This window comes from Manis javanica, chromosome 12 (assembly GCF_040802235.1).
Source record: "Manis javanica isolate MJ-LG chromosome 12, MJ_LKY, whole genome shotgun sequence".
Lineage (NCBI taxonomy): Eukaryota > Metazoa > Chordata > Mammalia > Pholidota > Manidae > Manis > Manis javanica.
The window spans coordinates 4,321,497-4,348,912 of NC_133167.1; the positions used below are offsets into that span (position 1 = coordinate 4,321,497).

Genomic DNA, 27,416 nt, shown 5'->3' on the forward strand with positions numbered 1-27,416 from the left:
TAATTATACTGGTAGCTACCAGTTACCAATTTGCAAGACCCACAGTGAGTACAGTACATTTTAAAGAACTAGTAATCAACTAATTAAAACCACAGTGAATTCCAGATACTCCAATTACCAACAACTGCTGTGGAATACTTAGAGGATTTCTGCATTGGGGGAAGGCGATCTTGCAGGAGGTCTGGCTGTACCGTGGAGTGTGGATGCCACCAACCGAAGAGACCTCAGCGCTGGTGCTATTTAGGAAACACATCCGCAGCCATCCCTCCCCAGACGTCGCCCTGTGCTTGAATTTTTAACATAACTGATGAAGTTATGTAGGAGACGAGGCTACTGGAAGCTTAGTAGGAGACAAGGCCACACGGTCTTGAAGACCACCAGGTTAGGAAAGCAGCAGGCGTGGGGTTGAACCTCGTCTCTGCCTCTCACTGGCTTTACGACACCACAGAAGCTGAGCTTCTTCCCCATCTGTCAAATGTAAAGAGTAACAGCACAGGCTTCCCGAGAGCCTGCTGGGTGAATAGATGCACCCAAACTGGCCCGTTCACCCTTAGGAACCAGACGCTTTCCCTGCAGTGCTTTTCACTGATTCTCTTCCTTATTCAAAAACAGAGCAAACAGTATGAAGCTTAAAGATTCAACTTAGGAAAAAAAAATGGCTGGTCAAAATATAATCGAAATATCTGCAAACATTATTATTTCTATTTGTTAAGGAAGCTCAAGGAAGAAGGAAATGCCTGAAATGTTGATGTTAGCAGTGGAAAACACATTTGAAAAGATGAGTCCTGGATCCTGCCACATAATAAGCGTGCAGGTTGTTTAACCTTCCTGGGCTCAGTTTCCCTCTGCGTAAAATGAGGATCGCTTCCGGCTATAAAACCAGCAGGTCTGTTGTTTAATTCTAGTACAGACACAGGGGAACATTTGGTTATTTGTGCAAAAATGGGGCAACCACAGGGAAAAATAACTTTTACAGTTAACCCATAGAATTAGTCTATGTTAATATAGTGCATAAGTACAGATGTGTATAAATACATATAAATATATACACATGTTCTTCATTCTCTGAGATGTTAATTTCAATTTTCATGTACAAAGTGATCTGAGACCAAACCCAAAGGGACTGCAGGTTGTAGCAGTGCCTTTGCAAAGCTCCCCTCCTACTGGACAGACACCCCACATGGCACCCAGGCCACAGCAGTGCTCGGGGCATAGCTTGTTTGATAAGAGGATTGATAAGCTTTTTAATGAAAGAAATTAGTAGCTGTCGATCCCCCCAAACCCTTGAACTCAACCTTACCTCCAGGCTCCCTCAGCTCCTCCCCCGAAGACCCAGTAACTTTCAAAATTGCCCCTTCCCTCCAACACAGGAGGGTCTAAACAAGCACCTAACTGGCTCCTCTCAGATGGCAAATCAATGGAAGATATAAAAAAAGAGAAGAAAAAGTAACACTAGGACACCTAGGTGTCCTTTCTTTTAAGCTATGAAATTGAAATGCACATTTTACTGTCTTAGCAGAGGCATTCTAAGGTAGCTAGACTCTAATTCACCCAGTTAAAAAGGAAAACAAGCTTTGCTCTACTTAACCCATACAAACATACACTTCAGGGCATTTTATTCAAGACAACAGCACATTTATCAAAGAAGGAAATTGTCTTCATTTTTAAAAACCCACTTATTATTTAATATAATTTATATAATTAAAGATGTTTTTCACTTTAGTGTAAAATACCAGCATGCAAAGTATCTCTCCCCTCCAAGATTATTCATCAACATCCTCACCAAAGGGAAAAATAACTTCTAATGGAGAAACCCAGCAGACCCAGCATTACCAAATGGGAAGGTTAATGCCACCAATAGGGTCCGTGGACATCACGTGCCTCCTTCTGAGAGTAGAGAGGACGACTCCGGCCTAATATGGACAACCTCAAGGCGGTCAAAGGAGTTATCAGACGGTGCAGATTGAGAGACATTCTACAATACAGCAGTTCAGTATCCTAAAATAGTGTGAAGGTCATAAAAGGTAAGAAAGGCTGAGAAATCATCTCTGAGTGGCGGTGACGAGGTAGATGAAGCCACCAGACACAAGCAGGGGCACTGGATGGCCCCTGAGATGGTTTGTGTGTCAGCTCATGGTGTCTGCACCACCGTCGGTGTCCTGGCTTTGCTAAATGTCACGGCCCCCTGAACTGCTAACATTAGGGGGAGCCAGGTGCAGGGTATATGGGACCTTGCTGGACTATTATTGCAACTTTTCCTCAAGTCTAAAATTACTTCACAGCAAAAGTTAAAAACTTTTTTTTTTTAGGAGAGCGAGGTAAAGGCTTTTTTTTTTTTTTGAGAGGGCATCTCTCATATTTATTGATCAAATGGTTGTTAACAACAATAAAATTCTGTATAAGGGACTCAATGCACAATCATTAGTCAACCCCAAGCCTAACTCTCAACAGTCTCCAATCTTCTGAAGCATAACGAACAAATTCTTACACAGTGAACAAGTTCTTACATGGTGAGCAGTGCAAGGGCAGTCATCACAGAAACTTTCGGTTTTGATCATGCATCATGAACTATAAACAATCAAGTCGGATATGATTATTCATTTGATTTTTATACTTGATTTATATGTGAATCCCACATTTCTCCCTTATTTTTTTAAAAATAAAATGCTGAAGTGGTAGGTAGATGCAAGATAAAGGTAGAAAACATAGTTTAGTGTTGTAAGAGAGCAAATGTAGATGATCAGGTGTGTGCCTGTAGACTAAGTGTTAATCTGAGCTAGACAAGGGCAACAAAACATCCACGGATGCAGAAGATTTCTCTCAGAACAGGGGGGGTGAGGTTCTGAGCCTCACCTCTGTTGACCCCCAGTTTCTCACCTGATGGCCCCCCTGCGACTGTGCCTGTCTTAGGTTGTTCCTCCCTTGAGGAATCTTACCCGTCTCTGGCTAACCAGTCATCTTCCGGGGCCATACAGGGAGATGTAAAGTTGGTAAGTGAGAGAGAAGCCCTTTTCTTTGAAAAGGTTAGCTTTTTACTTCTTTGCAGATTTATGCCCTGTGGCTTCTATGCCCAGCATTTGTCTTGAGGTATCTTTACCAAAAAGTTAAAAACTTTTAAACTATTTAATCTCATCTCAATTTACTCATTTGTGTTCCTCTCCATCTAATTTTAAATGGAATGCATGTATTTTCATGTCCTAATTACTACACATATATACTTTTATGCTTAGCCTTATTATTTTTCACACTTTCCACAACTCTAAAGAGTCTTCAGATTGACCGTGTTGGAGGCTGTATATTCTCGTACTGTTGAGTTGACAACCACTAATTTAACACCTTGCTGGGTGGACATTTGTAGTTTCCAGGGTCTTAATATTATAACTACTCCTCTATGAATATTTTGTACACTTAAGATTGTTTTCCTTTTCTCCTAGTGAATTATTCCCTTGAGAAAAATTAGGAGAGAGAATATCAGGACAAAGTGAATAAAAATTTTTATGTCCCTTACCTACTGCTAGGTTGCCCTCCAACGGGACCGGGACAACTTTTGGTGACACAGCAATGTGTTCCTAAAACTCTTTTTTCTCCTTAGAGTAGGATTTTATTGTGTTTTGATATATATAAGCCTAAGTATATAATGATTTCTCATTGTTTTAAATTTCCAATACTTCAGATATGAACAATGAAAGGCCAAATACCTATCCATAAACATCTGCTTCATTTCCAAATCATCCCTTGTATGTTACACACGTCTCCATTAGGATGTTTACATAGCTATTTTCTGTATTTCCATAAAATTAATTTTTATGCATATTAATAGCAGTGTAAGTTATTTTTCTACAGAAGAACTTCTTGACAATAAACATATACTTGCTTTTTGCACCAACAATCATGAAGGCTGTGGCTGCAGACTGAATAATGGGATACATACTTGACAATTATAAAAACAGTCCAGTGTTACTAAAATTTGCAGGTGTGACATAAGACAATTCTTATAAACAAAATTATGTGATGAAGATGTTTATTTAGATGGAATTTATTCTGAATGACTGCCTAAGAGTATTAGAGAACTTTTAGAAGAAATGAGTTTTCTGAAATGATTTTGTTCATTGACAATGGTTTTACTCTCTGAAGATTAAAAGATATACCTCTGTGTTTCACCGAAGTATAGTATTCTATGTCCGTGAAAGTTAAATTTAGAGAATGGTGAATTAAAATTTATTCTCCATCTTAAAATATAACAATGCAGAGTGCAACTTCTCCAATATAGCACACATAAAATTTGTTTTAGGAGAAGAGAAACATTTTACACTACTGACCGAGTCGATCTACTACTTCCACTTGAGAACCCACTCAGCTGCGCTGTAGACAGTACAGGGAGGAGTCAGGTCAGGGTGCCACCCTCTTGGGGCCCGTCGGCGGGAGAGTGTGAAGGGTGCCTGTGCGCACACGGCAGGAAGACTGCAACAAGATCCCAACACCTGCTGCGGCATCAGGAAGGAGGGAGGAGACATCACATCTCCTCGGGGACAAGGTTAAGTTTTCCTGGAACAAGAGGCATTTGACATGGGCCACGAGGACAGGAAGGCTGTGACAAGGACAGATTACAGGGACCAGTACCAGCCAAGGCTGGGAGCCCTAAGTGTGTGAGAAGGGAAGGGAAAGAGCCCCAACTGACCCTGTGCCCAGACAGGGGTTGAAATCTTTCATGAGACAGGCCTGACCTACTGGCCAACCCCTGAGCCTGCAGGTGACCCTGATACAGGCTGCAAGCCCAGGGCCACAGCAGGTCCAGGTGCCACACTGCACACGCTCTCAAGGACAGCCCCCACTAAAATGTCGTGTCCTGCTGGAACCCCAAGAGGATGTGCACCATTTACTTATGACCTGGTTTGGAAAGGATGGTCACTGTAAGCACAGATTAAATCAGGGCTGAATGAGACGGGGAAGACATCTGGAACTGTCTCATATTGTGGAGAACTCCCGGATTTGAATCCCAGCTCTGCCACATACTAGCTCTGGAACCTTGGCTATGGAATTAACCTCCTTAAGCCTGTCCTTGGCAGTAAGTTGTGTCTTAGGCTTGGCAGAGAATTAAATAAGGTCATATAATGACAGCATCTCACACAGTAACTGACACACAATAGCAGTCAGGAAGGAACTGCCAGCATTCTCATTATAAATCTAACACAATAACCAGGTTAATTGTGATGACTTTTTAAGCAGATGGAAATGTTAGTGAGTATATACATACAGTAGGATATAGGTCTGACTGAATCGCGGGCACAGGGCACAAGAGACTGGGGTAGCCCTAAGATGTCACTATTTTTTTTAGTGTTTCTATTTCACCAGTCTATAAACATGCCTATAATATTAGGTACTTTATAGAAAATGTCTAACTATGAATGTATCTCCCAAACTAACAAGCCCATCCATGGCTATTTCAGCAAGTGTCTATATACTTAATTAAGGGGCTGAAAAACTGGCCACCAGTTAATTAGTAAAAAAGTAAGTTCCCTTAGTGAGATGCAGGAGGGGAAAATGTATGTTTTTGCTACTCAAAACCATGTAATACAAATGTTGCCACCTGACAACTTTCCTAAGGGACTGTGAAGGCTTTTTAAGGTGTCGTCTTCTTTAGAACTCCTGGGCAAAGGCCCTGGAGCGGGCCCCGAGTGAAACCACATCAAGAAAATGGGGCACGAGTGGGGCCCCCAGAGCCCCCAGTGCCCCTGGAGCTTCAGTTGCTGAGATGGGGGCCCTTGGCCATTTTTGGGAAAGTGGTTCAGTCTGGCGGCCCAGTACCCCAGGGAGCGCCACTGTTGCTGTTTTTACACAAAACATGAAACTGTGACGGCTAGTGTGGTTCTTCCCACCAGGCGAGGTGCTCATTTGTGTTTCAAACTTGCTGTTCACAAGGAACAAAACCCAGCTTGGGGTTCGTCCTCATCTGCATCTGACGTTCTTACATGAGGAGAAACGGAGCCAGCTGTCCAGAACCGTGCACCAATGCAGGCGTGGAATCAGACTTCCTCAGGTCCCGGCAGGCATTCCAGGGACTACTCGCAAACGTGCGACGCCTGTGGGTAAGCGTTTGCAGCTACTCCTCACCTGCCGGGATTGACCTTCACAGTGAGGCGAGGAGCTTCACCACCTCTGCGGCTGCCCTATCTGCCCCTGGGTGATGAGATACGCATTTCCCTGGGCATGATCTCTTACACCTAGGATAAACTAATAAAAACACATAACATACAGCCATCATCAGAGTGACAACTTTGATAACTTGGGACATGATTAGTTTTCTTGGAAGACCAAAAAGGAAGCTATGTTAAGATAAACCCTGGAACCGCAGGCACCTGCCAAGCAAACTAATTCTTCCGGCCATTCCCACTACAGGCCTGACATGGCCCACAGTCCTGAAAAAGCCACCTCTGCATGGGAAAGGATCCAATGAAATCACTTTGATTATTGGAGCTGTTTATCTTTCCAAAATCAATCTGAAGGGTCCCCACTGCCTTAACGGTTATAAAATGCACTGTACAGAGTGGGAGCGGCACGCTTCGTGGAAGGGTGCCTTCCTATGAGTCTTATTTCAAATGATAACAGCTTACTGCAACCTAGGAGGATTTAAGTCGAAACCCTCAAATCAGAATATTTTGAATACTGTATGTTTCCTATCCAGTACAGAGCCTCATAAAACACGTTCTTTCTATTTGCAAACATATCAACAGGAAAACAGGGACCTTACCTTGTGACACTAGGAAGGACTACTGTAGGTTACAGATGGCCTGTGGGGTCATGCTGACCTGAGTTCCCCTCCCAGCTCTGCGATTAACCAGCAGTGTATTACGGGCTGAACTGTGTGTCCCCCCCAAATCCACATGTTGCAGTATAACCCCCAAAGTGACCTTACTTTGAGAGGGCACATAAAGAGGTCATTCAGGTTAACTGAGGTCATAAGGGGGGGGGGCCTACTCCAGTCTGAGTGGTGGCCTTGTAAGACGAGGAAGAGGTACGGAGTGCGCGCTCAGGGGAGAGGCCATGCGGGGACGGAGCAAGGAGGGGTCTGCACGCCAGGGGGAGGCACCCTGCCCCTGGACTTCCCGCCTCCAGAGCGACACATGAGTGCTGTTCGGGGTGCCCGGGCGTGTGGCCCGATAGGGCAGCAGGAGCGGGCTGATACACCGTGCGGCCCCGGGCAAGTTCTCCTCCCCTGCCTTACTCCTCTCATCTGTGAGACGGGGGCGGCCACCTCTACTACCTCACAGTCAAAGGGGCAGTGTTAGGTGCTGGCACGGCTGCTGGCCCTCGGCAGAGTCCTGTAATTCTCTGGCAGATCGCGGTTACCCACCACCATGAACTGCATGGGGATAAGCAGCGAGGGGGAGGAGACCCCCGACCAGGAAGCAGGGGAGCAACAGGCTCTGAAAAGAGACGCTGCGTGGTTGGCCCTCAGGGATCCTGCGGGGGCCGCCCAACTCTCACACCCACGTGGCCCCTTTGTGGGACGCGTCATGACTCCACAGCCCATGCAGGGCCATCAGCACCGGCTAACACCCCTCACAGGGCTGCAGGGCCCTTCCAGGTTCCGCTCTCCCAGCCCCTTCCCCCACATCCCTTCCCGGACGCTGGGCTCATTCGGCCCCCTCCTGCCTCTGGCGGCTGCGTGCCTCTAAGTCCAGTGGGACTGCCCCTACCTCCATTCCCCCTCCCGCTCACCTTCCCAGCTTGGAGCACCCACCATGCCTCGTCTCTTGGGGCTCCCAGGCCTTTCAACAGCCTCCACTACCCCACCCACCCACCAGCAGTATTGGAGGCCAGGGGCTGGGTCTTCCCTGCAGGTCTGAGCCCAGCCTGGGTCTGGGACCTGGTTTCCCTGCGCAGGGAACTCAGGGCGTGTCCACACAGGGTGAGCGGAAGACCTTTACAAACTGGTCGAATCAGTTGAGAAACAAGGCCTGTCCTGCCAATGGGTTTCACCACCGGGCAGGTTCACTATGGATGCAGTGAGACCAAGGAATGACAAGGGGATGTCCTTGGGGTGAGAGGGTTATACCCAACTTTATTCCCACGGTGGCAGGTCAGTCACGAGAACCCCGTCCACTCAGAGCGACTCTACAGGCAGCAAGCCGGCCTCTGCCTCTGGGCCTCTCTGCCCTGCAGGCTTCATCCTCAGCACTCCCACCACTCCAGCCTCTGCTCTCCTGCCACCATGTCACCCAGAGCACTGGGCGGAGATCTTTATATAGAGTCAGTAAAGATGCATTGCCCACAGGTGTGCAGTGAGCTAGCCAGCCAGGGCCAGGTGAGAGTCCTGGCCACAGGAACCTTCACTTTACCCACACCCCGCCCCTCCAGGATTCTCACTTCTCAATCTGTGTGCCCTCAATCCTCTGCAAGGTCCCTGTTCGAGGAAGCTGGAATACTGTAACCAAATTCCATAATAACATGGTAACAACAAAGGCTATGCTAATACACAAATAACAAAACTAAGACAAATTATAATAACCCCCCAGCCTGAGGAGATCCACTGCCACCAAGCGGTCATCCCAGCTGTATCCACTCAGATGAGTTAGCCAACCAAGGGCCATGGCGGGCCCTCTGGTACCCGCCTCCTCCAGCCCCTCCAGCAGAAGGTCCTGCAGACACACAGGCCTGTCCTGTTGCTTCATCCTCAGCGGCTGGAACCGCTGCTCCGGTCTCAGTTGCTGCTGCAGCTCCAGAAAGAGTCTGTCTGACTTTCCATCCAATTTCTCTCTGTCTGCTCCTGCCTTGATCACATCAACCCACTCCTGGGTCCTCGTGACCTTCACGGGGTCCTTTAAATTCTTCCTCTGAGTAGCCGATTATATTTGCTCTTGTGCCCTCACTGCTTGAGCCTGAGGATCGGAGCAGAGCGCGGAGCGCTCCACGGCCCGGACGGGGGCTGCACCCCTCCTGGAGGGACCCGCGGTTGCCAAGTCTTGGTTTTCCTTTGGGTTTTCCATCAGCTTTCAACCAGGTGGGGTTTCAACCAAGGAGGGGCTGATGCCTCTGGCCCGGGCAGGGTCTCCACCCCCACCTGTTGGTCAGACCTCCGCCCCTCCAACCCCGGGGCTGACGGCCCCACTGCACCCCCACCTGCCCCGCGGCACCTGGCGGCCTGCGCTCTCGTGCAGCTGCTGCTCCTTTACCGTTTCCACAGCACCTCACAGTGACGCCATTTCAGTCATGAACAGATTTTTTCCATCCTCAATGGCACCTCGCAGCTCACGTTCTTGTGCTGTCTCTGCTGCTTCCTGCAGGAGGACGTCTTTCTCCCTCCTTTAAATTCTTCCTCCGAGTAGCCGATTGTATTGGAGAAGAAAACTCCCACCGTTCCCGCCACCTCACGGGCCCTCTGTTTCTCAAAGGACATACTTATTATACCAAGGTACCACCTCTACTGCCTCAGGTGTAGCCCCCACCCCTTCCCAGTCCTGGGGTGGGGCCCAGTCCTCTAGGAGGCAAGCCACGTCAGACCACACATCCACTGGGGGATACTTAAATGTCTCCCTGTCCATAGGTGCAGCCCGCTGAGACACCTCTCCCATGAGGGCAGCCTGTTCTTCCCCTTGGTCAACAATGAATCCTGCTGACTGTCACCAATTGTCTTGTCAATGGGTTCCAGCCCTGGGCAAGTTCACTATGGATTCAGTGAGACCAAGGAATGACAATGGAATGTTCTTGGGGTGACAGGGTTATACCCAAATTTATTTCCATGGTGGCAGGTCCATCACTAGAATCCCATCTACTCAGTGCAAGTCTGCATGCAGCAAGCCGTCTGGGCCTCAGTCTCTGGGCCTCTCCACCCACCCCAGCCATCTCAGTCTCTGTCCTCGGCGCTGCTACCACTACCAGTCTCTGCTCTCCTACAGCCGTACAGCAGCCGTGCAGCCATGCCATTGTGTCACTCAGAGCACTGGGCAGGTCTTTATATAGTCAATAGCAATGTATTGCCCTCACATGTGTAGTGAGCTAGTCGACCAGGGCCGGGTGAGAATCAGGGCCACAGGCACCTTCACTTCATCCACAATGCCAAAGACAGGTATCTTACTGATTCAGCAAGACAAAAATAAATTCGAGCAATACATATCATCATTAGCTTCACGAAACTTTCCTTTATTTATACTGTGTTTATATTTCTGAGCTCATAAAGAATTGGGTTTGACCACTGTTGATGAACTTTAAGGAAAATTAACAACACTTTGACTCAGTGAGATATCATCCCAGCTCCTGGATTACAGATGCAAAGAGGACATGACATGCTGAATCTTCAAATCAAGTCCCACTCTTGGAAACGTTACTTTTGCAGGGTACTTCATACAGCTCTTTTGTTACTTGGCATTGCCACCCCCATTGCCCTCCCCACCAAGGGAAGTATTATTTTAAATTGCTTCACAGATTTATATGTAGATGATAGATTTTGTACTTTGGTTAATGCAATCTCCTTAAGCATTTCGTAAAGCCCATATTGCCATCCACATTGCCAAAGGCTCGGGGGAGGGCAAGGGCGTGCCCTATTAATTCAAGGATAGACAACGGTAAATTCCTATGTAGGAGCCCGCCTACTCTCAGCTGCTTTGCCAATGACGGCATGATAGTTGAGGAGCCAGATTAAAAGCATGTGATGTACCCACCTGACCCATTAAATTAATAATCGTAATTGGCTGAGTCTGCCGCAAGCCAGGTCGGCTGCAGTACCCTCGGGGAGCTGTTCACCCAAGGGAGGGAAATTAGCTTTCAGGGCACCAGAGTCCATGTCAGTAAATTACCTGCTTCTGAGGAACTAAACGGGCCCCCGATGCCCGGGAAGAGCTGATTTGCCACATGGGTGAACAGCATATTCTCGGGGCGCCTACTGCTCACCTTGGTTCCTCTGTGGTCAGGCTTGATAATCAGGGGCCGCCATCACGATGCCTGTGGACGCAGCACAGGGCGGCATGGACCTGCAGAATGGACTCTGCCCGTGAACCCTCCTGTCTTCACCCTCCCATCTCTTTCAAGTTTCCATCCGCTCTGGCATCTTGTTCCCTCCGGGAAAGCGCACCGTGGCTGAGCATTCAACCGCCGGCTCTGCATGGTGTCATACTTTCAGGGGACGGCGAAACGAGCATCATTGGGTGGCTTTTATTCTGTCCACGCCGCATGAGCCACCCCCTCGTGCTGACCCCAGGTAACAGACGACGTAGGTCAGCAGCCTGCGGCAGGCTGGCCGAGGAGATTAACTCCAGAGGTTCCCTTCATTAATCGACAACTGTTTCTTTCTGCTCAACTGAGAATTGAAACTGCATGGCTTCAAAACGGTTCACAGGCCAATAGCAGAGTTCCATGGGGGAGCCCCACTCAGGCCACTGGTCCGCTGCCAGCTGGAAAGGGTCTTCCTGCGGCTTCATGTGGCTGCTGAAAAGCCTCCCGCTCTCACTGACTGCCAACTAGAGGTGGCCATGACATCTGGGTACAAGGTCAAAAGTAAAACTTAAAAAAATTTTTATGAAGACACCCCTGTGTATCCATGGAGCACCCCCCAATTTAAGCATGCTGACCTGCCCAGGCCCAAGCATGAGGGAGTGTGCTGGGCTGGACCTGCACAGTAGGAGCCAGATGGGGTGGCGATTCCCTGTTGTCCCGGCTCCTGTCCCCTGAACGCACCTCTCTGCCTGCATTTCCTCCAGCGTCAAAGGAGATTATTGCTTCTCTCCAAATATCAACCAGTTCACGAAATAAACAAAAACCTCCAAAAGCAGTAAGGGATGCAGCCCATGAAACCCTAAAAGCTCGCTGTGAGTCCTGCTAGCATTAAATCTTTATAAAACAAATGATCAGCAAGAGATACCCGGCCATGAATGAGACAGGCCTGCAGGAGCCTCTGGGGGGCTGCAGTACAGTGAGGGGAGTTGGCTGCAGCCTGACACGGTGGGGCCCTCGCACACTTCCTGTACCTAGCACGGAGCCTGGGAATGCACCCACCATGACCCATCGTGAACATGGGGAGGCACCAGGGGCTGGAGAAACAAGGCCGGCCTGTGTCTGGAAGGGGAAGAACAGATCCCAAATAGATGCATAATAAAGCAGACAGTATTTTTTTTTTTTTTTTTTTTTTTTTACTCCTTTTCACTCTGACATGAGCCTTAAAAGATTTAGTGAGGACTCTTCTTACCCCAACCAAAAAAAAAAAAATGTATTTTTTTCAATTCTCTAAGCATGGCAAAGATAAACTGATCAAGATTTTAAAAATTCAAATATACACCAGTACATGATACCATGTCTGAGGCCAGGGGCTGTTTCTGCAGAGTGAGGGAGTGTCGGGGGCAGGAGGGGGCAGCCCGGCCAGGAGCCTGCCAGGAAGCGGGGAGAGGCCAGCACCGAGGCTGTGTATCTGCACCATAATATAGAGATTAAAAATGCCAAAGGGAGAGAAAGAAAGGAGAGCACACAGCTGCCGTCCCCCAAACAGACCTCCCATCTGCCACCCGCGATTTGCATGTCACCTTCTCCGGGCTCATTTGTACTTCATTAACTGCCATTGACTTAACAAGATTTATGCAAATGACACCATAGGCGCTCCCTAACTCCCACTGCAATCAAGTGATTATGTATGTACAACTCTCCACAGCAATGAAAAATTAATACGTGACAAGCCCACTCGCCGCTGAGCCGGGCCTCTGGTTTTTTATTTTTCTTGCTTTGCTTCTTAATTTTTATTCGAATAGGCTGTATCTTATTAGTAAAAAAAAAAAAAAAAAAAAAAAAAGTAGGGGAAGAAGAGGGAGAAATGGAACTCTGAACCAAATCTCCTCTGAGAACCTAGGGACGACAAAAAAGGTAAGGTGGACCCAGGTCCTCAAGAAATGATGGGACTCTGCAGAGAATTCAAAGTCGTGTTTTTGATGAGAAATCTTGAACTGGGGAAAAAGGGAAGAGAGGAAATCATTGCCTATCATGATCCAGCTAACTCCTCCACTTGGGAAACAAGCTGTACAATGTGAGTGAGAGACACGGTTAAAATAATTCCCCAGAACTGTTTTACAGTCTGTAAAACAGGAGTCAGGTCACAGAGCGTGTTGCAGACGGCCTCGCCTGTGCCCTACACCATCCGTTAGAAGATTCCTGCAGGGAGGGGAAAAAAAGAGTCTGTAATGATCAAAAAGACTGGCCAGTCTGAAAATCACCGCCACTCCTGCCCCGTGAAGGTGGCGGAGGTCCCATGGAGGTTCTCTGCTGGGCACCATGGAGGGCGTAGGAGCCGGGGTGCGGTGCCCCAACATGCACACCAGGCCTTGAACACAGGCTGAGCCTTAAGACAAAGTGCTCTGTGCTGGTGAAAAGGGCCTGAAATGTGTGCAAAAAAGATGGGACAAAGCGACCCTCACACTCTGGACGAGCACCCTGCTGTAGGCATGGTCTTACAAGTTAATTCTACATGAGCATAAGGTATTTTTTTTCCATGGTCAGGGTTCACATAATAAATTTAAAACATACAACTTTGTTTTCTAAGCTTTCTGAAGGCTTTCCATCCACAGGCAGTGGCGAGAACATGGGCCTAGGGACCTGGGTCCCAATCCTGACCCACGGCTTCCTGAGTTGCCTGGTCCAGAATGCGCACCAGATCCAGGTTTACTCTGAGACGAGAACAACACAGCTACGTCAACGGGGGACAATACCGAGGATTCAGTGGGATGCTGTAAGAAAGGCGCTCAATGATCAGAATTCATTTACTTGTTCATTTACTCACCAAACAGGGCTGTCGAGCGTCTAGAACATGCTAGGCAGACGCTGCCGCACTGGACTCCTTCCTCTGCCATCCTCGCCTTTCCTTTCTACTAGCCGAAGTCATCAGGCAGGGAGGGGTAGGAATCCAGACTATGGCTAACGATCTCGGCTCCTTTACAAACACGCGCACACACAGGCATGCAAGATGAATCCCTACAACCATCTGCAAACCCACATCAATCTCTGTGACCCACAGGAAGGCTCTCACAAAGAGATCCTGAGCACGACCAATTTGAAAATCCACTTTTACTGGAATTTAAAAATTCTCTCTAGAATCTCCACGTATCAGTATTTCAAGGGAATCAGCTATCATCCAGTGCCCCGTTTTACAGATGATGGGTCTGGTGCCTGGAACATCCTGCCACAGGGGGACTGACCCACCAGGTGTGGGCCTCGGGAAGGAGTTTGTCTGGCTGCACGTGGGGGCAGTTAAGCGTGACAAGGACCTCCGTGTGCCATGATTCAATGAGAAGTCAGACCAGGATTTAGATTTCATCAAGGTTATTTTGAACATTCACAACTGAAAGGCTTCCAAGGACTAGGTAATACTCATTTTACGCTTGATGGTCAACTCCGATCTGCACACATATTGAAAACCTCACTTGTCAAGTGAACCCCTCTGCAGAAGAGCAGGGGTACAGATTGAGTGAAGGTTCCAATTACACTGGGGGCCTGCCCTGCTCACGTGGAGGTAACCACTTCTGCTCTAATCGACAGTAGACATGAATTAAAGAAAACAGTCTAGTATTTTTAATATTCCCAATAGGAAATGTCCTAGGATCAGTTTTTAAAATGAGAAGAGTTCAATGACTTTCATAATTTTAGTTGAAACAGCATCAATAGCATAAAAAGCACACATGAAAATGACCTAATATAGACAGTTAGGTTTGTAAATAAATGTAAATGCACAAAGTAAGAATAAGCACCTATGTGCATGTGCTTCCAGATTAAAGAAAACCTGTGTTTGAGCAAAGACATCACCCACCAGCAAAGAGGAAGGAAAAGGTTTCTCCTTACGGGGGGGCCCTGCACTAGTCCGCACATTCATCGCATGTCTGAATGTGACTTGTAAAAAAATCCCCACGGACTCCCTGCTCTGGTCTCACCCAGGGTGCCAGAGTCCTAACTTTCTCCCCCACCCCACCCCAAACTGCCTGGCCCCTAAAGCTGCATCCCTACTTGTTTCAAGTGAGCAAAAACTGTATTTGTGGGAAGATGCCAGCCCTTTTGAAGGCCAGCACTAACATGAATTCCTAAAGGATTTGTAAAAGTGTCTGGGTGCCCACGGTAGCCAGCGGCAGGGGGGATCGCCAAGAGACAACGGTGGTCACGGCGGTGGTCACGGCGGTGGTCATGCGAGGCAGAGCTCCTGCCTTGCGCACAGGTTTTTCTCTCTCACTCAGGCAGAATGCACTGGAAATCCACTGGTCATCTTTAGCAAAATCAAAAGATGTTATCTCCAGAAGCCACAATACCAGGCCAAACCCTTTATTTTTATTTTCCTTGGAAATGTAACAGCAAAACATGTCATGTGAATTCCTGTTTTACTTGAGACCTAAAGTAATTTGGTGCCCGGTTTCTGGGCTAATGAAAACCTATTCCAGGCTAGCAACCTAGGCCAAAACAAATGCTTGAATTCAAGTCCTGTTGTGTAATGAGGAAGTTTAATTAAGGCCCCACATTACAGCTGTAAATGTTCCTTTATATAATAAGGTCTAAATGAAACTGAACCTAATCAAAGTTACAATTCCTTCATTAGCAAATTACAAACAAGAGCGCACAGCTGACACACCGGCTATGATTATCACAACTAATTGCCTCGTTGTTACAAACCAGCCTGAAACAGTGTTCAGATGTCCGTCTGCGAGAGCAAATTAGGGCCACATCGGGCTATTCCTGTGATCACAAGGGGCTCTTGTATGGCGATCTGATTTACCCCTGTCGACTGGCGGCCAGCGGCCCAATCAAAGCTGAGCTACAAAGGCAGCCTTTGAAGCCAGCTCAGCCTCGAAACACACTCCATATGCAGGCGGGCAGACTGCACTTCATTAGATCTGTTGTCACATTTTCCCTCTTCTTATTCTAATGATCCTATTTTAATACACACAGGAACCTCTTCTAATTGATGTCAAGTGAGGGACTTCTACATTCATCAACAGTACACATCAAACAAGCCTTGGGGACCAAGCCAGCTTCGTAGCGCACGGAGAGACCTGAGGTGCGTCTCCAGTTACAGGGCAGGGAAGAGGGGGAAGCAGCGCACCTGTTTAATGGGGATGGCTCGGCCGCTCCCAATGCTGTCTGCTCGGCTCTCCAGGCCTTTCTTCTCTTTGTCTGGGTCACTTCCTTTCCGAGACTGCAAAGGAAAAACAAAGTTAGTGTTTGGTCAGGGACTATGGTTCACAGATTGCCTAAGTTCTGCCCCCATTGCACAGTGTCTGGAAATACCTATTTAGAGGCTGTGGATGAACTACCCATGCACAGGCACCCGCATCCACATTCACATCCCAGAAGCAGGCTGTCAATGTAGCTCACATCCACTGATCCATCACATTACTGAGATTTTTCTAAACTTTCCCCCTGACTTTCCCACTGCAAAATTACCTGTTAATTCTATTTTAAAGAGTTCAAAATTCAATTACTAGAAACCAATGGACCATATAGAAAAGTAACGCCCAACAGGAAAACACATTCTGAGGCTGCAGTTGATCCAGCCGGAGAGGAACCTGCTCCTCGCTGCTCGTCTGGGGAACCTACTACGTAAATGCATATATTCAATTAACGTCTGAAGGATTTAAAAAATTGTATTAACAACTCAGCTGTGCAATTTAATGGTACACCCTTCATTCCTATCAAGGTGCTGTGAACGTTCCTTTTTATTGCTTCTGGATGGTTAGAAAACATCAAATTCAAAGTCAAACTAGTGTACACCACCATGAAGAATAACACGGGGGAAATGTTAAAAATATCGTTTCCCTGACTACAAAACAGCAGTCAGGGAAAAACGAGCAGCTTCATTTGCCGAGTTCCTGGAGCAGTTTTCCTGGCCTTGTTGTTGACATTCCGTGAACGGCCTGGGAGCTGGCGATCGGCGGGGAAGGTGGCGACGGTCGGCCCAGGGAGGCCACAGCCTAAAGCCCGTCGTGACTTGGGGAAACGGAAGGAGACCGACGGCTGAGCCTCCATCTCTCGATGGCATGAGAAAGTGTGAGCACAACGGTTTTCTGACAGATTTATTTTATTATGAGAGAAAGATCTGAGACTCGTCCTCCTTAATAACTGTGCTGACAAGTGACAACTTCACTCCATTACTTTTCAATGGGAACATTACTCACGCAATATTGGAAATGGAGAAACGTTTTCATGTGCTTTTCAAATCTGAGATGATATATGAAACGGAAAGACTTCGTGGTGTCCTGTGCTGCAATGAAAAGCTAATGAAATCCAGTTTCAAAGGGGTATGAGACGGAGCAGTTGATTTCTAAAATCTTTTTTAATCTTAAAAGGAGCAAGGTCGTGGGACGTAATGGAGAGACGTCCCCACGACATAAACACAGATGCAGCACTTTAGTGGCACGCGTGCTCGTCAGAAAACATGCTACGTTGATGAGTGTGAGAACTGACATTATTGGCCACCTGTTACGTGCCAGGTACTCTGCGCTTGTTTTCTTTAGGATGGTGGAGGCCTGGAGTGACCTAACAGGAAATAAACCAAGCAACGAATAGAAGGTTGCATTAGAAAATAAAACATAAGGCTTCATCCCTTTGGGCTAGGAGGGAAGAAGAGATATTTACCAATTCCTTGTCATGAATTTTAGCCCGGGGCTAGGCTAACTCACTTGTCTCCTTAGTTAATTATTTAATAATTAATGAATAGTTAAGAGCTATGAAATGGCCCTAAATTCTCTTTTCCCCACATCTCAACTCATGGGAAAGTTGGAACTTGAGGTTATCTTTTTGTAAAATGAGATTTAAAGCTACAGTGATGACCTTTCAGCAAATTTAAATTAGATCACTGATGGCACACAGATCACAAATTTTATGAAATTTGGAAATTCATCTTCATTATTCTCTATTACACAGAACAACGAACACAACAAAAATAAAAAAATATCTTCCTCAGGGCAGCACATCTGTCCCCCATGGCCACTATTCCTGGGGCAGAATTTCCTTACTCCATAGGAAGCCGAGTTAGGAAGATCTAAGTTCCACGTTTGACCACATAGCCTTAGATGAATGAGACTGACACTTAAGAAAGACTTCAATGCTCAAATAAAACACAGATTTCCTGACTACACTAACATTTTTAGGAAGAGTCCTAAAACTAGGATTTTGAGGAGGCACTGCTGGCAAGCTGTTGGGCAGAAGGGTTTGCAGTATCTCCATCCCGCAGTTACTTTTTCTACAACCAGCCCCGTAGTGCATATCCATAAACCTGAAATCCAACAAGTCAAACTCAAACAAACCCAATGGACATAAAACAGCGCGGCACGTAAACGCCCCGTAAGCTCCCCTGATATTCCTGCCGACTCTGGGACGCCGTCTCCAACAGCACCTACTGCATGACTGTGGAAATGACTCTGAGAAGCCACCAGACACAAAGCAGAGCTCGGTTCTGTGCTGCCACCAGCCTGACATGCACAACTGCAAAGCTAACAAGAGCTTATCACACCCCTCCCCGTAGGTCGGCAGCAAGCCGGAAGGGTGCACGGTCTCCACGAACACTGAATACAGAGGAGAGAAAGGTTAAGATATTCTCATTTGCACCTCCTTCTTCATAGAAATGTTCAACTTTCCTCCCTGTGATGAAAAAGCCATGAAGGGACATCCCATCAGTTACTTGCTTGCAGGGACAAGAAGCATTGCTCCGAAGCACGCTCGCCATCCAACGGAACCTGCTCTTCCCCTGTTAGCAATCCACAGGCTAAGCGGGCTGGACCCACGCTCTCCTCTAGGAAAGACAAAATTCTGTTTATACTGCCATATTTTGCTACCTTATTTTTACAGCAAGTTTCTATGAGTTGGAAAGATCTCTTCAGAGCCTTTGGTTATTGGGTTCATTTGGCTCTGTTTAATGGTATCAGTGTTACATGGTAAGCTTTTAAAAAATATGTAAATGACATGTGATAAGGCTTGAGCAAAGGCAGCACAATGCAATGCACAGTTATGGACACATGCAAGAGTAAGTTTAAAACATGGACACAGATGTAAACGCCACATTCAAGTTCAAGCTGAGCCCTGGACAGGGAGGCCGGGGAATGCATCCGGGAGGCAGACCTGGAGGGCTTCAACTAGTGCCTCAGAGTTGTCTATTTCTTGAAAGAGCAGCAGCAAAATGCCTGTATTTGATGAGCTGCATGGTGGGCATATGCATGTGATTATTTCTATATGTATGAAAACATTTTCTAATAAAACACTTCAACCACATGCAAATTAGGGCTACTATAGTAATTGTCCTGAAAGCCCATCTTGAATGAATGTATTGAATGGAGATGACCTTTTAATATTTGCTTTTAAAACACAATAACATTTTTCAAAGAAATAAGCAAAATAAGACAATTAGCTTTTGATTAGTGAAGCACAATTCCTACTGCAAGATAACACTTAATTTGTACCTGCAGGAGAGATTTTTAAGTTTGTAGTCTGTAACAAAAGTTCACGTGATTTTTGTTTAAAAACATGTACAAGTGCAAACAGAAACATCTGGGGCTGTAAGGCTTCACCCAGAGGGGTGCATTACAGGTTGACTTTATAAAATTTATAAGCATGTATTTGAAAGATGATGTGTGCACAACTTAATTAACTCTGGCCTCTTTATGAGGGCCTAATAAATAAAGTGGACGGTGCCCCTTCAACTGGGTCTTACAGTCCCAGTCTGCATAGATTTTATTCACTAAGATTACCTGACATATGGCATATCTGTCCTCCTACTGTATGCTTTTAAATAAACGCATTTAAATAAATGTACTTTTTGCCAGTTTAACTCAATAATTACCAACTGCCAGGGACGAGGAGTCTATGAAGTTCTCCATATTTAAAGATAGGTGCAAACGAGTAACAATGAGAATTTAATTTCTTAATTGCTACAATGTCAAAATTAATTTGCCTCTTTTCATTGCTTGCATGACACTGACATCTAGTGGAGTTAATATTTCTAAGATCTTCGACTTAAAAATGCCCACATGTCACCATCACCACCACCATCATTTTGTTCAACGTCAAATCCAGTAACGGCCAACCTATCACGTCCTGCCCAGGATCTCAGCTGTCTTTCCCTTCAACGCCTTGATGCAAAACCATTGTAGTATTAGCTTCGTTCACGACCCCAAATTTCTATTCCCCCGGATAACAGGAGTGCAGCTGGATTCCATTTCTCAAATAGACTGTTTTCAAACTGTTTTCTAGCATGTAAAGAGAGGAACCACCACTGATAGCACACAGGTCACAGGCAGGCCGTTGTACATTAGGTACGTGAATTACGTACAGTTGATGGGGATTTTTAGTAACCATAAGGACGGGCTTTTACTGGACATCCGGAGGCCAGTCTCTGCCTGGATGCCCAACCGTGGCACACAGTGTGTGTGGCTTGAATAAGCAGAGAGAGGGCCCCTTACCTCTAGGTCTCTGCTCACCTCTTGCCCTGACCCCTTTCTCTGGAGTGTGGGTGGCCTCTGGCAACAAGTACCCCTGAGAGAGGAAACCAGGACTGCAGACAGCACAGTCAGGAGGTATTACTACCTCAGTTATTATTTTTATTCTCCTGCCTTACAGTCTCCTCCTTTGTCAGCCTTCGGGGTGGTCACAGTTACCCAGGGGGCAGGGCCTGGGACACTATTTTCCAACACATTCCCATTCCAGAGCTGCCCTTATAAAGGGTGGGGAAGGGGACAGGCTGGACTCTCCTGACCAACAGCCCCATTTTTAAAGCTACTTCCTAGCTTCTCAACTCCTCCCTTGCAGCAGAACCAAGCCAATGACCAGTAAGGGCAGCCCCAGAAGGGCCGCTGAGCCTGGCGGTCCCCTCAGAATGCCCTGACCAGGCATGGCGAAGGTCGGAGGCACTGCGCACGTACAGAAGCCTGCACTCCTCCCGCTATGCTGGCGTCCCGCTCACCGCCAACCCTCAGTATCTTCGGCAACTGGTTTCTCAAGTTCACCGAGACATGAACGAGCACGTAGCCTGTTCTGTGAGTGACACCTTCTCAACCTAAAGACCCTGACGGGTGTAGGCGAACCTGTGAGTGTCACACAAAGCCAGGAGTGCTATTTAGGTGCCTGCTTCTCTTCTCGGTGGGTCTAAAGAAATTTCACAATGAAACATCTTATTCGGGTGTAACTTTAAGCTCATCAAATACTAACCTGTGATTTGCAGCACAAACCCAGCTACCCCATCCCAGCCTCTCACACAGCTGTGCCTGCCTCTGGGTATCAGCACTATCAGAGATCGTCGTGGTGACAGCCGTGGTGGTGGGGCACACATGGAAGCTGGGACACTGCCCTGCAGGAATGTGTCCCAGCCACCCTGCTGCAGGACTGTTACTGTTTCCAGCTCACAGGTAAAGCAAAGCAACTTGCTGAGGTCACACAGCTGCAGCAGTGGGGGCTGGGGCCGAGGCTGGTCTGTGCGGTGCTCACTCTGCCCCCGGCCAAGCGTCTGCCAGAGCCGATGTGGCACAGGGGTGTGTGCTGGTGGCACCAGACCCTGGCATCCGTGACTGTCCACGGGGATAACCACCTCAACATGGTGGGAAAGGGAAGGATGGGGCTCTACAGTCAGTGGCAGATGCATATGACATCAACTGCTCCCACTTCTAAATGAGGGTGGCCGGTCAGACGAGACCCCCACCAAGCCTGTAGAGCCCTCCTTTAGCTGAGACACCCAGCTTCCCTGCACCCAAGTCGGCAGCGAGCAACCGGAAGTGAATGGTGTGAAACGGGCACCTGTGCCGCCAGGGGTTGGGCTGTCCTGGTGAGGGGCCGACCTGGGCACTGTAGGGGCTTGGCAGCGACCCCAGCTGCTAACCATGATTAGATGCTGGCAGTACCTGACCCACCCTGTCCCCCGTTGTGATCTCCTGGAACACCCAAATGTTCCCCAAGGGGCAAAAGTGTCCCGGTTGAGAATCGCAGGTTTAAAAACATGTCCTTGTAACGCACAGACCTGTTTTGAGATGGAAAAGATTCTTCTCAAGTCAAATGACTCCTGTCATATGACGGTGGCTCTGGAGTTCTGGGCTCAACTGCACAGCCTTCATTCCATAATGTCTGCTGCACGCAAAGGACTGTCCAGGGCAGCAGCAATCTGGCCTCCTCTGTGGTTCTCCCCACCCCAGAGGCCCAAGGTGCTTTTAAAAACTACTCATGCCTGGGCCCCACACACAGACTGTGTTCCTACATCTAAGCTCACACAGCTGATCTGGTTTTAAAATGCTCCATGCATGACTGAAGAAAAGTCCAGGTGGAGAGCCTTACACCAAGGAGCCTCTGAACACACCTAAGTATCTGCTGCAGAAAGGCTCCCCCTGCGCTAAGTCTCCAGGCACTGCCAGCCTGAGGATGGAGAAGGTCTAGGGGCAGAAATGGCTCATGCATCTCGACGGAAAGCTCGGATGCACACGTCTGCGAGTCTGAGCATCTGTGCCATCACCTCACATCTGACGTGACAAGCCTTTAGCTACAGACCAAAAAAGACACAGGTAACAAATATCTTCATACCAGCCCCTTGCTCTTCATTTGTGACACACATACCTGAGCTCCATGCACACTGAGAAATTCCCACTTTGCTCCATACCCACACCTTTGCTTCTCATGATTTTCTTAGACTCCCAGGGAAATGAGTGCTATTCTCACTAATTTACTTTTGATTCTACAAATATCACTGAACCAGTGGGGAATCAGATTAATACTAACTGCATTCTCCAGATTCACACCCAAATTTCCTTCCAGGGCGGACACTCACGGTGAACAGGTTGGACCGGCGCTTGGACTGCTTCCGGACAGGTGTGGGCGTGTTGGCGGCAGGGACATCGATCCGCAGTTCCTTCTGGCTGGTGCTCGGCGTCGACGGGACGGACGAGGAGTAGTCACTTAAACTCCCACCTCCATTGCTCGTCTGTAACAGTTAAAAGCCAAGGTTCTATTAATGACACACTCCAGGCACCTACTGCCGCCACCTCTGTGGGGTCACGACAAGTCACACTGAAGACAAGTCCTTCAAAACACGACAGGTCAGGCAGCCCTTCTGACCTTGCTGTCATACCTGCAGCAAGCACAAACGGCCTCGTTCTAGAACACAGATTTTGGCACCCTGTTGCTTTGTCTCAGAATAATGACTAAAGAAAGAGAAGTCTGCCATTTAATTTTAAAAATCTGGGAGAGGAAAAATGTAGTAATTTTCTCTTTTCTCTAAAAAAATGAAGGGGTTGGTAGAACTAAATGGGATCTGTGGTTCCTTCACTGTTTCAGATCAGACAGAGAAAGAGCACTGTTTTGCCTAATTGAACCCCAGTTCACACTTTGAAAGTGACTTCTTGAAAATACGAATGCTTTTGGAAGATATTTCAAGAGTCACTGAAAATTAAAGATGCTTTTGGTGGAGACATTCACATCCTTGGCTCTACCTTTACAGGTCCTCATGGAAAACGCAATTACTACCTTCCCAAGAAAACCAAAAGATGATACCAAACCTCCTTGCTGCATCCCTTAACACGCTGCCAGTATAACGCCTGTGCACGAAATGCTCATCAGAAGCACACGTGAAGACAAGACCAAGTCAACAGCTCAACAGGCTCAAGTTAGGTTTTTCAAAGTGACAATTATTTTGTTTGCTTCCAAGTGAATAATTCAGCAAAATGTTACTACGGAAAGACAGTAGTCTCCATTGGGCCTAAGGGAGATGGCAATTATAATTGAGGGCTGCCACCAAATTCAAGCATACAGTGGGATTCGCCACTGAGATTTACTCACACTGTTCAACCTATAAGTAGACGAGAACCAGGACCGACGCAGGGCGATCTAAATCAACAGCAAAGACAGCGATGCACACCTCACCCCTGCTCAAGCCGGCATGCCTCATAACACAGGCAGCATGAAGACAGAAAACATTAAAGAATGATTCCCATAAAACCATTTGGCCGCAGCAGCTTCTGAAGGAAATGTTAAGTCAATTACCAACATGCTGTTATTTATAAAGTTGAAAAGAAAAATGAATGCACGTTGGAACTGGCTGAGGATATTCTTCGGACAGGCATACCTTCCCGGGATCTGCCATGCCTTTCAGCCCAACTTCCCGGGCGCCCAATGTACCTGGCTTATATGCACGGCAGACACCTGTGCAGAACAGACAGACGAGTGGCTTGGAGAGTTGGGCAGCGACTTGCAAGGCCCTATGGACAGCTGCTGCTTCTTTCTTGTGGCAACAATCTTCTGGGCAACTAGTGGGCAGGGAGACAAAAGAAACCAATGTAAGTCTGTTTACAAACCCAGGAACGTGGCAGAGGATGGCAGTTGCCCCTGTAATCTGTGGGAATCGAATTCCTGGTGTCTGGTTGGGCACTTGGCTCCCAGCATCAGTGCGACACTCCCCAGACCTGCCTCCAGTTCATCCCCCTGCACCCTAGCTAAATGTGGCCATGCAAGCAAACTGGCCAATGGCTGGCAGAAGGATCATGTGGGGCTTCCAGCGATCTTGCTCGTAAGAGCTGCCCTGGGCCCATGCCTTCCTTTTGTCTTTTTCCTTGTTGCTGCTTAAAATGCAATATATTAGCTGTAGTCCCAGCAGCCACCTTGGGGACAGAAGCCACACACGGTGAATACCTGGAAGAAGGGCCGGCCCTCCGACTCCACGGAAGGCTTCAGCAAGCCCTGCACAGACCACCTCAGAAGCTCTGAGTATAAACCAAACAAAAAATATACACCTGTCTTGTTTAAATTATTCTAATGTCATTTTTCTTCCACTTAGTTAACTTGCAGCAAAAATAATCCCAAATATAATAGGGCAATTTAACCAATCCCCCTTGAAAAAAATCAAAATTCTTTTCTTTTATCCTTACACAGCCTAAGGAATTACTCTTAACTTTATAAGCTGCTGCATAGAACTATATCCAAGGACAAGTAATTATATCAAAGACTTTATTCAAATATATTACCACACACATTGGAAGTTTATCTTAATCAATACAAATCTAAATTCAACCAGCCATAACTACTTTTGGCAAATAGGCTCGCTGATAAAGCATATTGGATTTAATTGGAAAGGAAGTCAACGATTAGAAAACTCTTCCTACACCAAGAGGTGTCACTACAGGAGAATAACTACAGCTTTTATTTGAATAGATGTGTGTCTTTGGGGACGAGCTGTAATTAAGTTCAATGATATTCAATCCTTGTCTTTGCCCAGATTGTTGCTATTTTTAAAGATAGCCGTGCAAAGGACCACATCATTGTCCCCAGCAATGGGTTCTAATACAGAAGGAGCACACAGTGTCCACAGATAATTTCTTTTCCAAATGAATAAAATTTTAATAAGGAACTGGTTTGTCCACAGCTTATGGCTTTCATGTAAATGAATGATAGTATAAATATGATTAAGTGAAAATGCAATATATAAAAGATGGCTCACAGAGATGAAGCAGCAGCTTCATTAGTTACATCCCACCTCCAACAGGCCTCTTATCATCCTGAAAGGATGATATCAATTAATTTATCTCCCCATAGTGTATTGATCATAACCTTCATCAGCTAATCATGTTTAAATCACAGAGGAATATCACAGCACTCTGTCATTTCACAACCATTGGCATATTGATCTGGGGTCTTTGAAGATGTATATTAGAACATTTTAAAAATCATTATGTGAACTCAAAGATAAAATCTAAGATCAGATTCCAACAGCTGCAAAAAGTGTCATAGAGGGCATCTGAAGTTCCAGCGACCAAAGGGAAATTACCTTAAAATCATGATTATTTGGTTGATTGCTAATTTACTTCTTCTTTGGGGGGCCTGGGGGAGAGCAGAGGGGGCTTTTGATTATCAGCTCTAATGCATTTTCATTTCACTCCAGTCTCAGAGATGCTCTTCAGCTGGACGGCCACAGTGACAGATCTCAAAGCTCATAGAAAATGAACAAGTATCCTGACTAAACTGGGTTAGGGTATCTAAAGAGCTTTGTGGGCATTTTCTAGAAATGTTTTCTATGCTAAGGGGAGACTTGAGGAACTTTCTAGGACAAATCAAAGATGTTATTAAAATCCTCATTTCATGAAAATCCAAATGCAAATGAATATTCCATATGTCCTACTTAGAGGCTAGAAAGAGTGAATGAGTTCCTGAGCAAAGAGCACTTCCACAACAAAGCTTCTCACAGAACAACGACGGGGTTGCACAAAGCATGAGCCACATGCTCAACTAAAATTCTTATTGTCCATTAATTGTTCTACCATTTTCATTATCAAAAAAGTGAAGTTCTCAGTGACTGTAATGGGGTTTGTGGGGGGGACTTGGTGATGGGGGAAGTCTAGTAAACATAATGTTCCTCATGTAACTGTAGATTAATGGTACCAAAAAAAAAAAAAGTGAAGTTCTCACTTCTAATACCTGGTAGCATTGTTTTTTACTTTACTAGAACTTTTACTTATATTTATTTCTATTACCATAATTCTGGTGTTTTTCCTAACCATATATACAAATGGAGGAAATGATTCATAAATCTGTTCTAAAATACAGACTGCTTTAGAACCATAGGATAACTCATGAAAACGTGAGAACTTAATGAAGAATACTGAACGCATCCAACCTGAGGAAGAGAACAGCCAGGGGAGAGGAGAATGTACAGTGGCTGTTGTAAGGTCTGGGCATCCTCTCTGCCGTATGGAAATGGGCTCGATACAGGACAGGTCTGTGTGCCTCATCTTAACACATTGCTAAACGAAATCACTGGGGTGTGCAAAAGCCAGACTGACCATCGCCATCAAAGACAGGGCCAAGGTCCAACCCTCAAAGGATACTGCAAACGTCAGGGTGAACTCACAAAAGCCCTCCTACAGGAGCGCCAGGACGGTCTGCGCAAGTGGATGAGCCCCCGCCCCAAACACAACTCAAAGGAAATGGAATGCCAGGGGGAGGGAGGCACTGTCTCTTGCACCTATAGTCATTAGTTACTCATGATGTTTAGAACATTTAAATGTTAACACATAAAACACATGAATATTATCCCCAGATTATACTGGCTGGGCTATTTATATAACTGTTCAGTCTCTGTCTACATTTGATCATTCAACAAATGAGTATGTACATATTTTAAATAAATGTATACATGCATGAATGGATGAAAGAATGTATAAATAAAACACACACAATCACTTAAGTGTACTGAAAAGGATCTGGAATCTTTATCATTAGGATGTAATAGTTTCTCAATCTTGGTGTCACACTTAACCAATTTTGGTGACATGAACTTTGCCTAAATCTTAAATGGTGCCATTACTACATACTGAAAATGTTTGCTCTTTCACTAGACACTAATCAATTTCATTAACCTCCTGGTATTTCAGTACTAGTGCTCAGGGTGGTTTTAAAAGTCACTTCCTCCACAATTTTGAAAATTTGGATAATAGATGAAAGATTTC

At 46.4% G+C, this 27,416-nt stretch overlaps 1 protein-coding gene across 16 annotated transcripts in view; it reads right to left on the reverse strand.

Annotated features, from left to right (window-relative positions):
* Nucleotides 1–27,416, reverse strand: part of AGAP1 (ArfGAP with GTPase domain, ankyrin repeat and PH domain 1) — a 513,333-nt gene that overhangs the window by 237,109 nt on the left and 248,808 nt on the right. For all 16 annotated transcript variants that reach the window (XM_073217944.1, XM_073217945.1, XM_073217948.1 and 13 more), the window contains 3 exons: nt 24,097–24,224; nt 22,751–22,903; nt 16,055–16,147 (listed from right to left, as the gene is read on the reverse strand). In XM_073217944.1, the coding sequence (XP_073074045.1) occupies nt 16,055–16,147; nt 22,751–22,903; nt 24,097–24,224 (374 nt within the window). The remainder of the gene's footprint in view (nt 1–16,054; nt 16,148–22,750; nt 22,904–24,096; nt 24,225–27,416) is intronic.